The 17193-nt window shown below is 49.2% G+C and overlaps 1 protein-coding gene and 1 long non-coding RNA gene across 2 annotated transcripts in view; one reads left to right on the forward strand and one right to left on the reverse strand.

Annotated features, from left to right (window-relative positions):
• The window catches only part of SP1 (Sp1 transcription factor), a 46891-nt gene that overhangs the window by 11207 nt on the left and 18491 nt on the right, over nt 1-17193 (reverse strand). Inside the window, exons 3-4 of the mRNA XM_025212267.1 lie at nt 16172-16275; nt 13869-15327 (exon numbers count right to left, since the gene is read on the reverse strand). Of these exons, the coding sequence (XP_025068052.1) occupies nt 13869-15327; nt 16172-16275 (1563 nt within the window). The remainder of the gene's footprint in view (nt 1-13868; nt 15328-16171; nt 16276-17193) is intronic.
• Nucleotides 1832-8115, forward strand: LOC112551393. The gene is made up of 3 exons (XR_003095696.1): nt 1832-2359; nt 2729-2921; nt 5804-8115. It is a non-coding gene; the product is annotated as an uncharacterized LOC112551393 (long non-coding RNA).

Here is a 17193-nt window from a genome sequence, read left to right on the forward strand (position 1 = left end):
TCAGTTTTCATTTCCGTTTTATTGCTCCACGCTTATGCTGTTATTTAATTGCATCTTCAATAACCTCATCTACACTCCTCAAGTGTTTTATTTCCCTTCAAGCTCCACTGCTTGATTATGCCCATGCTGAAAGCAGTAACTGGTGTGCAGACAGCAGGCTGAGTAATCTGTTTTCAGCTGCAATTAACATATGCCAATAGGTCCAACAACAGATTTAAAATGCGTGTGGCTGCGTCAAGACTGAGGCGCGAAGCCCTTCTGGGGTGGGAAGAGCCGCCTACAACAGAGGTAAGATGCCAGTGGGTTTCTATCTACACACCCCCAAATCCATAAGGCAATCTGGGATGCTGCTTCAGAGGCCTAGGGGAGTTTGCAGCTCGAGTTTGGGATTGTTTGGTCATGGGGCTGATCAGCTACAGCCACCCTCTGCCTCCCAGGAGCCAAGACAGAACCAGCCCTCTCCTGTTATGTGCACAGGTGCAGATTACATTGCTGGGCTTCGGGGTTAAGCTGCACCTGTGCTAAGTGTGTTTCAAAGTGGTTTGGCCCCATCTACGCTCAAGACTGCTGCTGCTGCTTCTGCCACGGGCCTGTAGCCAGCTGCAAATGGCTAGAATTCGAGCAACACAATGCTCTGAAAAGCCACCCGTCGACCAGGTGCTCTGGGATGGGATCACAGCTCTTGCTGTCTGCTGGAAGGAAAGAGGTAATGCCATTTATCTCACCATAATCCCTTCTAAAAAAAGGTGCTGCTGGGGGCACTCTCTTTGAACAAGGAGTTCCAGGTGTAATGGAGGCATCGGGAACCCACCATTCCAAGGCTGCTTTCCTATCCCTTTCGACACCTGAGGCTTCTGCCAGCGCAGCTCTGCTGGTCAAGGACAGCCATGCAAAAGAGAAGGCAGTCCGGACCCCACCTGCGTTTGGCACTCTGCTGCGTTAAGTGCTTAGCAGCCTTGGCTGGAGCTTCAAGGCATTATAGCAATACAGATAAGGGGGGTTGGAAATGGTTGTAAGTTTTTAGAGCTGGTGTTTGGAGCAAGCATACATACATACCTCCATCAGGGAACTACTGACCCACAAAACCCGTCAGTACATGAGAAGTCAGTCTGAGATTTCTTTGAAAGATCAGTCTTTGCTGTGGGACATGGCAGTCATTATGGAGAACCAGAAGGACAGAGATTACGTGTTCCCAGATAATAAAGGAAGCACCGAAGCAAAGCCTTTACAAAAGCTGTGCTGCAACTTCCACCCAGCAGTTAGTTCCTCATAATTCTCTGTGCAGTGACAAAACTCCTTTGCGGTCAATAATTACAGCGAGCAACTGGCAAGGGCTCTCTACTTTTTGAGATGCAAGGATCCCCTTGGAAAGGGCCAGCTCATTTTTGTCATAGTCAACAAATGAGTGAAAGCTAAGGAGACCTGTTCTTCTATGGCAAAGAACCCAGAGAGCCCACAACAGCTCAGAATGGTTTTGACACTACCGATTCCTATCAAAATCTCTGCATTTGTCTTGTGAAGCTTGTGCTGTTTTCACACCTCAAGTGCTCATAGTGTGTGACACCCTTAAAAGGTTCTCACCGCACCCTGGTTAAAAAAAAAAAAAAAAAAAAAAAATCACTGAAGTAAGGCAACAAACCCAAGGAATAAAGCGTATCTCCTCACACTTTGGGGGACCTCTTCAAAAGATCTGGCGGCATCCCAGTGTGCCCTGGCACCCTGGTTGAGAATCACTGCTGCAGAGAGACTGCATGAAGAACAGGATTTCAACCCAGGCGCAGGACACCCTGAAGCATCCAGATTGCTGCCAGGGCAGTCACTGGAGCGGGTTAGCTGTTAGGACTCTCCAGCTGCCCTGCAGCCCTTAACGATGAGCATCACACTTTGTTCCTGCAGACTGAGGACCGCGCAGAGGGTGGGAGGTGAGTGGTAAGCCCAGCTGCCCCTAAACAGCCTCTCAGCTCCTCTGTGGATTAATGGGTCTGCTTTCGCCAGCAGGTGTCGCCCTTGTCCCAAGGAAGTTGCATCAGTATCAGGACGCCTAGAGATCGAGCTAAGAACAAAAGCCGTTAAAAATACCCCAGCGATTCATTTCTGATGTCCAAGAGCAACTGAGGCTTGTTTCATGTCCCAGCTGGGTGCTGTTCTTGTGCAAGCTACATGTACATTTGATGGAGGGCAAGAGGCCACAGAGAAAACTCTGCCCTACTTTCCTCCCTCTCCTCCACCCATCTCCACACCGCCAACCTCTCCACACCCCCAAGGGCCAGGCCCTGCCCAGGGAGGGGATTGCCCTGATTAAAGCCAGCAGTACAAGCCCAGCTGTCCCCGGTGGAGATAACCACTGCCTGAAAGGAGGGTAAGCACCACCATTTCATATGCTGGCTTTTCCTGTCTGGGTGGGGGTTGCAGGCCAAGTGGCTGGGGAATCTCCCCTGGCTAAGCAAACCCTCCTGTTTTCTGGGGCTCTGAGAACCAGAACGGGACCAAAACACCAGCCACAGCCAATGGGGAGGGGGACACGGAGAGAGGGGACCCACTTGCCTGACACTTGATGCTGCAGGATAAACACGTTAATCTTTCTTCTTTTTGGGGGGGGGAGAGGGAGGAGCAGTGGATGGAAAAATCACAATGTGCTATGTTAAAGGACACATTCACCAGTCCGTTCATAGCATCTGATGAATTAGGCTGTCGCCCATGAAAGCTCATGCCTCTCTCAACCAATTAGTTTCCAAGGTGGCACCTTGCCCAGCCTGTTACATGACCTGGGAGCAATGCAGCGCATCATCTCTCTGCCGCCTGCTTGGAGAAGGCCCCAGGTTCAGCCCCGTGAAATGGGTTGCAATGGACTTACACAAGAAGCTTGCCCAGAGCAGAGGGGAGTAGATGATCACACCTCAGGGACTCCAGCATCCCTCCAGGTGATCATCCCAACAGATCCAATCAAACCACTCAGCCTCTCTCAGCCGTGCCCCCTCCCGTCCCTTTCCCTTCTACATAAACCCTTTCTTTTTGCCAGTCCATTCCCAGCATCTGACCATTACGTAAAGCTCATACTTCTATAAACCAATTTGTTTCTCCAGTGCCACTGTCCTGCCTTTCCCACTAGCATGGCAGACCACCTCTCCATATATTAGGGAAGAGATGGATCCTTCTCCATAAAGGAGTTTTAACTGCATGCCTTGTGGCAGCATCATGAAGCCCATTCCCAGGTCGTGACTGCATGGCCTAATACTGGACAAACGCAGAACGAGAGGATGGAGCTGAGGAACCACATGGAGCTGGTTCCTCAGAAAAGCCAAACCCTCCCTTCCGTAGAGAGATGTAAAACAACTGCCTCATACGCACTTGAGGGAGGTGGGGGATGAAGGGACAGGAAATGACAGACGCCGCCCAAGCCGAGTCACTAGGCTGGAGCCAGATGAATAAACCCACATGACTAACCTGTTACGGGCGAAATGAAGATCTCAGCCATTGCCTGGAACCACAGAAGCCAACTCCAATGCAGTGCTAAGACAATGCGGATGTTTTTAACTACATTTTTGGCTGCAAGTGCAGTCTCTTGCCCTAATATGCATCATTCAACTGCTCAAAGAAGCTACTCCCAGGAGCTAAGTGCATCTTTTGTTTTCATTTAGGGGCTAGTGACACACGCCACACCTCAAGAAGCTTTTGGCAACACAGTAATAGATGGTTGTAGAGTGCCATGGTTGCAGACAGGCCCAGAGCTGCTTCTGAAGGTACAGCAGGTTCCTTAAGGGAACCAGGATAAGCTCTACCCCAGCAAGCAGCCCCCAGCCCGCTCCTTCCATTAGGAATCTATACTGGAAACCCTCTTAGTATAACTGGCCTGAGTTTTTTTTCATATCAGACCACTTCAAAACTGCCCATTCTGTGACATCAGCTCCCCTATTAAATGCTGTATTTAGACCGGGTCATGGAAGACAGGGGCGTGCAGACTCTCACCGCTCTTGAAAACCTTGGCTTTGAGCTTCCTGTACCTAGTCAGCCACATTCCCAACGCTGTGCACAGCGCTCAGCAATTTAGGACAAGCCTTTTGTATTACTCTGGCTCTTGCAGCATATGTTTACGCTCCAGAAGTAGAACGGAGGGAAATATGGCTCTCTACTTATTTTACTTAAAAATTGAAGAGGGTGATGGCCTGCCTAGTACTGTCTGTACTTACAAGAGATTTCACTATTATCTTCTGTGCTGTGCCTAGGAACTGCTGCAAGATGAGTCAAAATATGCACGAGGGATATGTAAAACAGCAGTGGGACACCAATTTCCTGTCTTTATTGGATTCCTGGCCTTGATTCAGTCTTCAAATACGCAAAAGACTATGTAGTACTCTTTTCTACTGGTATTTCATAAACAGAAAAAAAAAAGCAGCGCTCCTTCTAGTAAACAAGGGCTTGAGTCTAATTATGGTGCAATTGCTGCCAAAGAAGACGGGCCTCAAAGAAAAGGGCACGCTTTGATCTCTGCGTATCAGAACGGACTGAGGTCAAACACTAATGCTTCAATGGGGAACGTGTGGGGTGAGGAGAGAAAGCTCGGTAACTTGCTTTTATTGTATTTATCAAATCATTTTGCAAAGCTGCCGCCCATACTTCCAAGATCGGTGCTGAAGCATGTATTAATAACTATGCCACTGTATTTTCAGCGTATCAGGGACCAAACACCTATGAAGCCTGCCGATGTTTCCATGGAAATACAGCTCCGATACCTGCTAAATAAAACTGACCTAATTCTTTCAAGTTTCACTTTGCATCAAGGGCACTGTGCTTTTGTGACGTCTCTGCCACTCATTCACCTGACAGGGCTGCAGCAGAGGTGAAACGCAAAGGTTTTGCTGTCCAGTGGTATGAACACATGGCTTTCCTCCGTCCTGTGAAGACAGGGCATGACATGCCCAAGCACCCTTTTGCAGCTGCTGAAACATGAAGTCAGTCTGAGTGTACCACGAGACCAGCTGTAGAACACCTTGATCCAGGTGAAAGCAAAGCTCAGAAATGGGCCAGAGCAAGGTAAAGGTCTCATCATCTAGACAACTGTTAGCAAAGCATTACCTCTTGGAAGGAGCATGAGAAACATAGGCCGATAGGAATTTCTGGTGCAAAAATGGTGAATAGCCAAGGCACTGCCTACAGTGAAGGAGAAACTTGTAAGAGCTATGCTAATTCTGCCAGACTCCTCTTAACAGACCTGAGAACAAGAGTCTTTGGAAGATTATTTTTTTCTAAAGACAAAATGTTTTTTGTCTTCTTGTTGTGAGTCTGGGCAAAATGGAGTTTAGAGGTTTTATGGAGGATCCTAAACCTGGGTGAGGAATGTCCTCAGCACACTAGGCAGGATTATTTTGGAGTCACCTCCCCTGACCTTAGGAAAAAAAATCCACATTATTCACTGTTATGTAGGCCAGGGACAAAAATACAGCTTGGGTTAACCAGGCAATGTTTGCAGCCACAGTCCATGCCTGTCCTAGTGAAGGGAGAAGGAAAACAACACCCATCAAGGAGAAAAATATTTTTTTAAACATGCAAAAATTGAAGGGAAAAATACATACAGGCTAAAAATGGAGAAGAAATGATCAAGACAAAGGGACAATGCTGACTGAGTACTAAAGCACTCAAGAGAAAATAGGAAGAAACACAAAACACCCCTCAAATCCTTTATACCTGCCAGAGTTCTGTTTAAGCAAGTTTCTTTTTGGTCTATGGGTAGCTTCTGAAAAAGAAAAATTAACAGAACCTTTTGGTTCACAAACCCAGTCAAGCATTTTCTCTTTCTATTTCTCAGCAGTGATTTTACAGCCCAGCTCTGAGATCCCAGACCATCGAGCCTTCATTACTTCTCCAAAGTACCATGCTACATAGAGGATCAAGCTAAATGAAGCCCCATTCGCTGCACAAAGAAACAAAGTACATTTTGCAATACAAGGCTCTTGAATTTTATTGTTCGCTTTTCTCACTAATTCGCAAAACGCATTAATCTGCAATGGAAGGCATTCATGGAAATGAGCAAGGCTCTATCTTAATAATTCTTCTGAGTTATGGACAGTTGAGCAGGGAACACATGGTACTGGCGGTATAAGTGTGTGCCGTTTCAAAGTTATACTGCCGCATATTGAGTAATTGTATTTTAATTTGGTGTTTAATGACTTGAAGCCATACAGCAAGTTCTACGATATCCTTTAATTGTCAGGGCTTTTATGCATCATATTAAATTACATTTCCTTTTGAGAAAACTTGGAAGTTTGTAGGCCTACCACAATACTTCAACCAGTTTTGCTTGCTTGCAAGGGAACAAGTTCTCCTCTGAGAAGGCAACTAAGTGATATATGTATTCTAAGCCCACGTTAACAGATGATTATATGGCAGCTTATGGTCAGACGCTCTGATCATTTGGGGACTTTGCACATACAGCTCACCACCTCTTTTTGACACGGGGCACCTTCTGTGTCACCCTCTGCTAGACTGCAACCCCAGCTGCCCGTGGGACTGGTGTGTTGTCCTTTTACATCTGTGTTGGCTGAACTTCCAAGAAATGGCCTCCAACAACAGAGGATGGGTAAAGATCTAATCACACTGAGCCTTCTCACTTTGGCAAAAGGCTGGCCATGCCAGTGGGGTAAATCAGACTGCTGGGAGTGCCACACTTCCAGAGCTAGCTTGGGGTTGCTCTATGCTGCCCAGAAGGGATAAATTGGTGCGGGGGTAGGCTGGGGTGGGGGCGTAAATATGTGCACTGTGCATGGTGTGGATCCAGGACCAGCCACTGCATGCTGCACGTGGGTCAGCACAGACCTAGAGATAGCACCAGGGGAGAGATGACAGGGCTCCATGGGCTGTATCATGGACACCCCTGCCTTACACAAGAATCACGTGGTGGGAGACTAGTTACCTGAGGTGACCAATTCCCTGACGCTGAAGCAAGAGAAGAAAGACTAACAGATGGGGGCTATGTCCCAGAGCAGAAACAGGAGGGCAGGGAGAGCAAGGACTGTGTACTACTTAGGAGCTTCTGACTTCAGCTCAAAGGACACTCAAAAGCCATGAGAAAACTGAAACAGAGAAATGCTGGGAGCTTATCTGTCTACCGCTATTTCTCATGCTGGCTGAAATCAAGACCAACTGGTTCTTTGAACCCCTTAAAAAGTCTGTTGGCTTCAACTATCACGTCCCTGAAGAAATGAACAGGAAATTCAGGGTGCCTAGAGCACTGAGAAGGGGTGTGAGAGTTATAGGCCTCAGGGAGGTGGGGTAAGAGATAGGCTCTACCTTGGAGGTGGTGTCAAAGAGGGCAGGAAGAGCCAGCACCACAGCCCATCCAACTGTGCCTTCAGAAAGGGCCAAGGGCGCTGGGAGCTGACCGCAGTCACGGGTGGGAAACCAGGGCTTGGAGACAGACCCAGCACAAGGAAATTACAGGAACAATGCAGGACACTTCTACAGAAAGCAAACCTGTCAAACCAGTACCTGTGCCAATGCCTTTCTGAATCTCACGTCAGACCCAGCAGCTCCAGGCAAGGAACAAGCTTCCGTGTGGCCCAGTTTTCAGCAGTGATAGCAGGAGCTAGGGCTCACTGATCCACATGGGCCACTCCAGTCCTGTTAAATGAGACAATTCCCAAAAGCCTCTCTCGAGCTCAAAAATGAACACAGCAATAACAGCCCCAGTTGGTGACAATTACGGCCTCATAACAAACATGCAGACAGTTTCTTGCTCTAGTTCACGCTACCCTGCCACCTGCACTGGTCCCAAGGCACAACGCTTTCAGCATTTCTAATATACCCTTCCTATTATGAAGGGGTTAAAAGAGATGTAAAGTTGAGAAGAAGCTTCAAACTGCTGAAGTCAGCTGCCCCAAACCAAGTTTAGCTCTAAAGTCTCCGATGCCTGGAAACAGGAAGCCGGGGGTGCTCAGAAGCAGTCAGTCACTGCGATGGAGATTCCTTCAACTATCCTTTTTTTTAGGAAAGTAGGGAGAAGAAAGATAACATACTGTTCAGGGAGTGATTAAATTGTGTAATCTCACTATCTCAAGTGATGTAATTTGATGTAATCAAATAAACAAATTACTCTACGTTAAAGAAGGAGCTTGTCGAGGCTTGTTTCCCTACATTTTAGCCTGATTCTCTTCCCCTGTAAACACCATACAGAAATCTCACCAACTAGATGAAGTTGTTGTAAAGAAAGAAGAAAGAAAAAACATGAATATATTTGCTTCAAGCACCTAATAGCTTCAACGAACAACCCCCCACCTCCTCAAACACAGCCACGGAGAAGTTTAGATAAGTTTGATAAAGAAGGGAACAGATTTCAAGGGGTTGTTTCCTTGATATAATCTTCCCAATTCAATTGCCTGATCCATTCAGAGACTCTGCTGAAATGTTTCTGATGAGCAAGGATCCTAGTTTTCTCCAATAAGAAAAAATCCCGTTTCATGTTAAAAAAACAAACCCAAAATCCACATTTTTCCATGATTAAAATGAACATCCTCTAATACACTGATGTATATATAGTCGTGTTTCATTTTGCTCATAGAAAAATGTGGATTTTAGATTACTTTTTAAAACCTGAAAACTGGGGATTTTTTTTATTAGAGAAACCAGGATCCCTGCTGATGAGGGAGGGCAAGGGGGTGCGGTGGGGACTGAATTAGTCCTCGTTCAACCGTGGCTGAACTTGAACACCTTTCAGTGACAAGTAAGCGCAACTACCCTGCTAATGAATCCAAAGGAAGTCATGCACCTGGATTTGAAGCCAGGCGTTAAAAAAAAAGAAGAAAAAAAGAAAAGAAGAGATGAGGTACATAAGGTATAGCAAGAGATAACAAAGAAAACCACCAAGTGAAAACTTGACAAAACCCTCAAGACATTGTAATGCCAGCAGATGATCAGGGCTAGTCAACGCAAACTGTGCAGGAGCGCTCCAGTTTGGGAGGTGAGAGGAGAGGACTCTGGGATAACTCAGGACAATGTAATTGCTGCCTGCCAGAGCATAAAGGCCTTTACTTACACCCGCCCCGCTGCTGGAGCAGGGCCCAAAGCAGTGGCGGTGCCTCCGGCTGAGCAACAGTCAAACCCGGGGTCTGGAAGGGCGTTCGCCACTGAAATGATCCGCTGGGGGATTTTCCTAGTGTTGATTTTTAAACAGTAAGTTACAGAGCCCAGTTTTCCCAAATGCTGGCAGGAACACACTCAGCCAGGCAGCTCCTTTGACAGGAATGACCAGCTGAGAGCCCCTGGGCCCATCTCAATCCCAGTCCAACACAGGCTGCTGCCCTCCAGAGCAGTGTTTCTCAACCGGTGGGTCTCAAGAATATAGGAAAGGGTAGCGAACAAGCTTTAAAAATAGATCGAACTTTAAAGATGGATTCTCCTTTAAGGAAGAAAAGTGTGGGAAACTGGCTTTTCCCTTGCAGGCTAGCAGAGTTCCTGCTTGGGGCCCCCTATGCCCCACCTCCCTGCCCCACACACAGGGAAGATGGGGCCTGGAGGCAGGAGGCAATGGGTCGGGAGTGAGAGGGACTGGGTCAAGACTGACCAGGGATGTTTACAAATGAGTCCTGGTACAAAAAAGGTTGAGAACCACTGCTCACTTAGCCTTGCTCCAGCCCCTGCCCTGTGCTGGAAGCTGGGAAACCCTGGTAGCTCCCCTGCACCTTGGGTATTACCCTCCTCTTGTGCTGGGTTCCTTTGCACTACAAAAAGAGCTCGAGTGCTTTATCTCAGGCCCTCAATTCAGCTCCTGAATAGCCTGAATACAGCACCTGATGGGAATCCATTACCAGCAGCCCATTTACCTAGCAGGTACTTCAGTCAGGCAGGAGCTTATCCTCATTTTCTAGGCACTCCACACCAAAAGCCACTACATTAATGCAGTGAAGTGACTGGAGGCAACCAGCTTCCCCATCTACTTCACCCCCCTCCTTCCAGATGTTGACAGTTAAGGGCCTCTGCCAAAAAGGCTGATTTATTTCTCTTTTAAAAAGGAAAGAAAAGAGGAAAAGAAACCAGGGGGATGCATGTCTCTAAACCTCCTATGCCCCAGTACATCTCCGAGTTCCCTGTTGCATCAGAAGGCGGCTTCCCCCCCCTGGACTGGATCTCTCTGCCAAGCTTTGTGACCTCTTTGCAGAAGGGCTGGTGGGAGGGATATCTCCTTTGCCAGGCCTTGGAGGCAGTGCTGTTTGGAGGCGGCAAAGCCAGACTGGAGGCACACAGAAAACCAGGCGAGTACAACTCTTGGCCCAGATGCTATCAGCACTTGAACAACGGAGGTAACTGCAGTTCAAGCGGGGCTGTTCCTCCGAGGCACTGCTGCATTCCTAAAGCCACCCCTGGCATGAATCCACATGTTCGACCTGGTGCTCTGCACGCAGCATCGAGCACCCCAGAGCCGGGAAACGCCACTGCTGTGGGAGCACGTACGTGCATATTTAATGCAGCCTCTGCCCCAAAGCCTGGCCCCATAGGGAGTATATGGAAGAGCCGTTTCTGGAACCCGATTCCTCTGGGTCCCACTGCAGGATTTGTCCTCAGAGTAGCAGAAGCCTCACCAGGCAAGCAATATGTGATCGTGTCGATAAAAACGTGCAATGCACAGGCAGAATTTGAATGGCCCAAATAGCTGTTAGAAACAGCAACAGACAGTTTAAGTGCTTGACTCGGAACATCAGCGCTATTAAAAAAATGCAAGGAAGTTGCATCCAAAAAACACCCAGAAGAAAAGATGCCCAGAAACTGCATCGTGCACAGCTCAGTAGCAGGGCTGGAACCCGGATTGTGAGCTCTGCAGCTCAGACCCCCACCACTAAGCTAGAGGAGTCCAGCTGAGGGAAGGGAACAGCAAGGATGAGTCACTAAAGGAAATAAAGGCAGCATGTTTCCCCAGGGGCCTACCCCTTGATTTGCCAAAAACAGTGAAATATTTGGGATCAGTGTCCTGGAATGATTTCCTGCCCCTGGAGATCAGCAAGACCAGTAAAGATGAACTGCCCCACACACTCCCTCCCCAAGGCACCCAGGCTGTTGAAAAGCATATACTCTGTGATTCAAAGCAGGGCTATGTCCTCAGCTATCTACAAAGTGATCTTGTGAAACCCCCTGGTTACCTCATCTCCTTCTTGGAGAAAACAAGATCCTTGCTCAACAGCCAGGGCTGCCAAGTGCACAGGATTAGCAGCAGTTCCCGGAAGAACCAAGGCAAGAGCTCAGTTTTCCTGCCACCTGCAAGACAGTGGTGGGAACCTGGGGGCAGGGGCTGCTCAAGCAGTGTGGGGGGCTGGGCGGGGGTCAGCACACTGGGTGGGACAGCAGAGCCATGAATGTTCTCAGCAATAAGCCTCTAAGCATGTGTGAACAATGCTCCACCTACCAGTGCCCTCTAATTTGGCAAGACAGGGAGGGATAGCAAAAGGCCCAGCCCAGCTCTGATCAGCCCTTGCTCTCCCCTGCCAGTTTCTGTTTGATTTTGCTTTCCATTCCCCTGGAACAGCTTTTGCCAAAACTTACAAAAAGATCAGCCTCAGGCAGACAGAGAGGGTGGAAAGTTCCAGCACAAATGGTTAAAGTTTGGCAGAGCTAATAGCAACTGAAGGCAGGGGCTCAATGGAAAGTGTTAGGTAATTCTAGGCGGAGCTGGGAGCAACCCTGATTGTCCATGTACATAATCACTGCAAAAGCTTAAACAAAAAGCAGCCTGACAGCTCAAACTAAATGACATCTGCCACCCTCCAAATGTCTTATAGCTCCAGTTAAAAGCAGAAGGCAGGGCAAATCTCCACCTTGCAGACTAACTATATCAGAAATGTAGCGCATAGGTTTTCAGTGCCAGAGTCATTTCTGCCGCAGCGCTCAGCACAGCAGCCAATTCGGTCGGCATCGAAGCAGCCGTGTCAGCATGGAGCAGGGCTGCAGGGTGAGTGAAAGGAGTGCGGCTGCTCATGACCAGCCCATGCGATGGGAGGCCTCTGGAGCAGTTCCTCCCTGAACCACCCACCATGGGCAGAGCCATCGCATGTTACAGGAAATAGAGAGCACAGAGCAACGCACGTGGGCAGCTCCTATCTCCACACATTCACAGCAGGAACACGTTGAATCAGCCTGCAGGCAGCAAAGAAATTACTTTGGAAGGCTCCAAATGCCAGAATACTGTACACAATGCCAGAGAATCTACCAAATCTACCCTGCCAGAAAGATACTGGTAATTTAAAGACCTGCTCTAGTTCAAACAAGGTATTTGTTCAGCCCCAGCTAGGTGATCCCAGCCAAGGCTTTGTTTACCCGGGTCTTCAAAACCTCTAGGGATATCTTCCACTTCACACAGCAGTACCTAACAGTTATAATTAAAAACTGGTATGAAAACAGTCTGAAGACAAGCAACACACAAACCAGCATAACAGCAGCTCATCAAGTTGCAGAGGGCTGCAAAACAATTCCAAGGAAGTGGCTTTATTTGCTTTCAAGAAGGAAACAGAAGTTGAATTGGGTAACATTAAAAACCTGCATGTAAAGAAAGAATCCCACCAACTTGAAGGGCTGAATTTTTAAGGGTGATACCCAAGCAGCCACTCTCAAAAGAAACAGGAGTTTAGAAGCACTGCTTTTGAGCAATCACTTCTTTCACTTAAAGCAAGTCTCACATTCACAGTGTCAAAAGGGAGAACAAAATTGCCACACGCCCAGACTAGCAATGAGACCAATTCACAGGGCATTAAGACACCACACAGACATACAAACTATAGTTTGTTTCGACTGAATCAATGCAGTCTTCTCACAAATAATCGTCTCAACAATCAGCATGCTTTGTGCCAGTTTAACTGTTTAGACCTCTCCAGAGTGATGAGATCACGACAGCCTAGACCCACCCCTGACTTGATTCAAACAGGCATGTAAAGAAGCCAGCATATTGTGCAATCTGGAAATCCCCGAGCAAAGGGGTTGTGCATACATGCATGCCAGTGGCATCAGTGGCAAACTCGTCCTCTGCAAACTGCTGAATTATCTAGAACGCACACTATACTCCATACTGACAAAACGCTCCTCCTAACCCACCAGGGACCTGCCCCCAGTCAATGAGAGTTTTATGCTATGATGATCAAGAAGAGAATATGGGCTTTTTTTAAAAACTGCCCTTAATTGTTCAGTGCCAGGTTACTGTATCAACACTGCTTAGAGCAGAGTTATCTTCCTTGAGGACGGACGATATTTTTACCTTTTCTCACCCTGCTGTTTCTCCCCTTCTTCCCTGTCTGTTCACCCGTCCTCTGAATTTCTTTGCCATCAACTCCCAATTCTCAGGGGGATTCACTTACAGCTCCCATCTTTTAATCAGTTAAAGTCACCAGCAAAGAAAGCGTTATTTAGGCTCCTAACTGGAGCTCGAGTTAATGCCTTGGGGTAATCAACAGCAAGTAGTTAGTTTCTAGGTCTTTGCAGTCAAGTTTCAGGTCTTCTGCAGGTTTCACTCAGAACAGCTTTAACCCCACAGCTATGAAAACTAGAAACTTTTAAAATGTAAAATGGAAACCTGGACTCTTCAAAATCTAAACGTGGCATACGTGCAACAAAGCAGATCTGATAAGCCCTGCCAGCTGCAGGTTTGACACCTCTGTCCTAGCTGGAATCATAGAAAATGAGGGTTGGGAGGGATGTCAGGTGGTCATCCAGTGCTAGTCCAACCCCCTGCTCAAAGCAGGACCACCCCCAATTAGCTCATTCCAGCCAGGGCTTTGTCAAGGCAGGCCTTAAACACCCCCAAGGATGAAATCAACCAGCATGATTTAGTTTGGCCACTTTGGTTTCATAAAAACAAGCAGAACAATTCAGAGGGCTGGTTAACGAGAAGTCTCACTTACCAGCAGCGTTGGCTATAGCCAGTGGCAGTCCTTGAAGCTGATGGACCTGGATGCCAGATGCTCCCAAAGCGCTGAGATTAATGGTCTGAAGGCCTGGCATGGAGGAGAGCTGAGCGGCATTCACGGTGACGGTGCCACTAGGGGCAAGAGTTGTGCTGGTGCTCCCAGTTTGCCCCAGCGATACACCTTGCAGTGGGGCCAAGGTGATTGTCTGAGTGGCTGGGTTCTGCAGCTGGATTGTCTGCCAGCTGACCTGCCCATTGGGCCCCATGGTCGGTGTTCGGATAATAATCGGCCCAGAGTTGGGGACTGCTTGGAGCTGAAGGTTCTGCAGGGCATCCTGGGAGATGGCTTGGGCAGTAAAGGTCTGGCCAGAGAGCGGAGCAGTTTGAAGGGCCTGAATAGTTTGGCCTCCTTGGACAAGCTGAGGCTGTATTAAGATCTGCTGCTGCTGGGACTGCTGGTTTTGATCAGCCTCCTTCTGCTGACCTGGCTGAAGGGCCACCTGGTTCTGAACAGAGTCCGAGTTCTGATCGCTGCTAACCCTTGGGGGCGTCTGGACCTGCACATTTGTTCCCATGGTTCCACTGGTGGAAAAATTCACGATGCCCATGTTACTGGGTGTGGTGGTCGTCGAGAAGCTATTGGCATTGGTGAAAAATGCGCCAGAGCTAGTGATGGAAGTCGCCAGGCCGGAAGAGCTGATGGCAATACCAGAAGTGACTGGCTGGGAGCTGCTGTCTGGAGAACCCGAGCTACTTAAAGTGACCGTCTGAGACGTGGGAGCCAAGCTGGCTGCCACACTGTTGACAGGTAGCAAGGTGATATTGCCATTCAAAGCCACAGGGACATTGGCCACATATTGTGTTTGTCCCGAGAGGCTATTATTGCCTAAGCCGACACCCTGGATGGGCACAGCCTGCTGTAAGAGATTTGGCATGGCTGCTAAAATGTTGCCTGTACCAGCTCTACTTGTAATGATCTGCTGGTTCGTCCCAGGGATGATCTGAAGCTGGCCAGAGGCATCCTGCTGGACGTTCACTGGGGTCGGGGTAGTGGCAAACTGTAATTGCTGCCCGTCCACAGTTTGGAACTGTGGGATTACCTGGTACTGGATGTTGGGGATCATACCGGGCAAGCCAGCCAACACCTGCTGGTTCTGCAGATTGGGGGTGGCAGCGACCACGTACTGCCCAGTGCTCACAGGGCGGCTCTTTGATGACGAGTCACTGCCATTGTTGCCGTTGCTCCCTTGCTCCTTAGAGGTGGCAGGCATTGCTGAGCCAGTGGAAATGATTTGCCAGCCATTGGCGCTCTGGGCAAGCTGAGCAGTGGCAGCTGTGAGGTCCAGCTCGCCCGAGCCTCCTTGCTGGCTCTGGGAGCTGTTTGAGTTCTCATTGGGAGACTCAATCCTACTGCATGTGGCTGCCAGCAGAGCCAAGGGAGAAGGCTGGGATTCCTGACAAGCAGAGAAAGGAGGAGTTAATTCGCCAGACCCCGCCTAGTGGGCAGTGCGCATGAGAGCAAACAGGGAGGAGCTGCCGCCCACAAGATAAACACTCCTCAGTAACAAACACCCACCCACAGCCGGAAAGCACCCCAAGCAGACATGGGCCTGACAGGGCTTAGGGGTTTCTGAAAATAAAGTGTGGCTGTAAAACTATCTCTGCAGCTCAGCCCAAAGCAAGGGGGTTTCCCCTCTATGAACTGATATGTCCTAAGAGGAAGCGCTGCTGCTTCTAGACACCCATCTGAGTGCGTCCTCGATTATAAAGATGTGTTTAAAGCAGCAGCTGTGCTAAGTATTTCTGGAAGACCAAGGGTGCCGGATATGACCCTGGCGAGGCAGCCACTGCTCTTTGTAGGCTGTGTTCATACTGGAGGCACCAGAATGCTGTCCAGAACTGCTTTAGGCAATGTCTGTTGGGCATTTATATTCTTCTTTCCTCTCCCTGGGGTGAGAAGTGTGTGCAGTGGAGAGCTTGGTCAGGGATTTATTTAAGACTGTACATACAGGCTTACACACTAGAGCTACTGTATGTGTTAGAGAAGGGAGGTCAAGGAAGCAACCGGCAGCCCCAAACTTAAACCTCCTCTCTCTCAATGAGATTCCTAAGCTTGGCCGTCAGAGAGCTACTGGTCATGATGCTACCATAGGAAGTCCCAGGACTCAAATCAAACAGTTCTGTGGGTTCACAGGGCATATTAGTACTTCAACAGGGCCCCCAAACAAGAGCAAAGCATGGAGCTAGCCCCATTTGGACAGCTGTCCACTCCCCAACACATACCCATGCGCTGCTCACCTGACCCTCCCCATTGCCTTCACTGATGCTGTTGCTGCTGCTGTCACCACCTCCTTCTATTTTCTCAGACTTCACCACAGCCACTTCTTCAGGGCTCTCTTGGTCTGCAGAGCAGGGGGGAGAAAGGAGTGAGGTCAAGGGATAAGCAAAGCAAGAAAATGTTCACCAAAAGGGAATGAGGAGAGAGGCTGAGCAGGGTGACAGTGGGGGAAGCAGATGCATCTTTGGTGCATATTGGGAATGTGGGGGCGAACCCACAAAGAAACTTGTATACTCCCCACCCCCATTATTAGAAAGGGTCACTATGTGTGCTCCAACAGATTCTGGGGGACAAGTGAAAACAGGGTGGGTGGGAGTGCAAATCAAAGGTTAATGAGTGCTTCAAGGGGGGACACTGAGCACAGCACACCGCCCAGCACCTGCTGGCTGACCCATCAACAAGTCCAGGGAGGGGAAAGCAGACATGAAGGAGAGCAAAGAGCAGCAAGAGGGAAGGGTGGGAACGCAGAGTGGGTGGACAACATGGTAGGACCTGCCAAGGGCCAACTCCCTCCATTTTTGGGTACTTCAGGGCCACAAGAAGGGAAACGGGAAGATAAAGGGGGGGGGCGCTGGGACAATGGAGAGACTGTGGGAAAAGGGAGCTGAAGCTGGAGGGTGGCACAGAGGCCAGAGGGAGGACCGAGCTCCACTCCCCAACCCTCCTGTCAGTCCCTGCCTTCCCGCCCAGCCCTACTCCACCACCCCCCTCAGGCCTCCTTCACTCCCACCCCACAGGAAATCCCTTTGCCCAGCAGCAATTCCAGCCTGTTCCCTTGGGACCTTGCCCAGGAGACTTCACCCTCCCCCGCCCTTCCCTGGCACCTCCCTCGGCCCTGCCCTCAGATCTGGGTGGGGGTCAACCCTTCCCTGCCTCCCCTCAGCTCCGAGGGCAAGTGGGAGGGAAGAACCCTCAGAGCTGCCCTCCCCCAACCCAGGGATCCCAGGGCCTTTGCCTCCCCCCACCTCAGAGCCCCCAGCAC

This window comes from Alligator sinensis, unplaced genomic scaffold, assembly GCF_000455745.1.
Source record: "Alligator sinensis unplaced genomic scaffold, ASM45574v1 scaffold1542_1, whole genome shotgun sequence".
Taxonomy (NCBI): domain Eukaryota; kingdom Metazoa; phylum Chordata; order Crocodylia; family Alligatoridae; genus Alligator; species Alligator sinensis.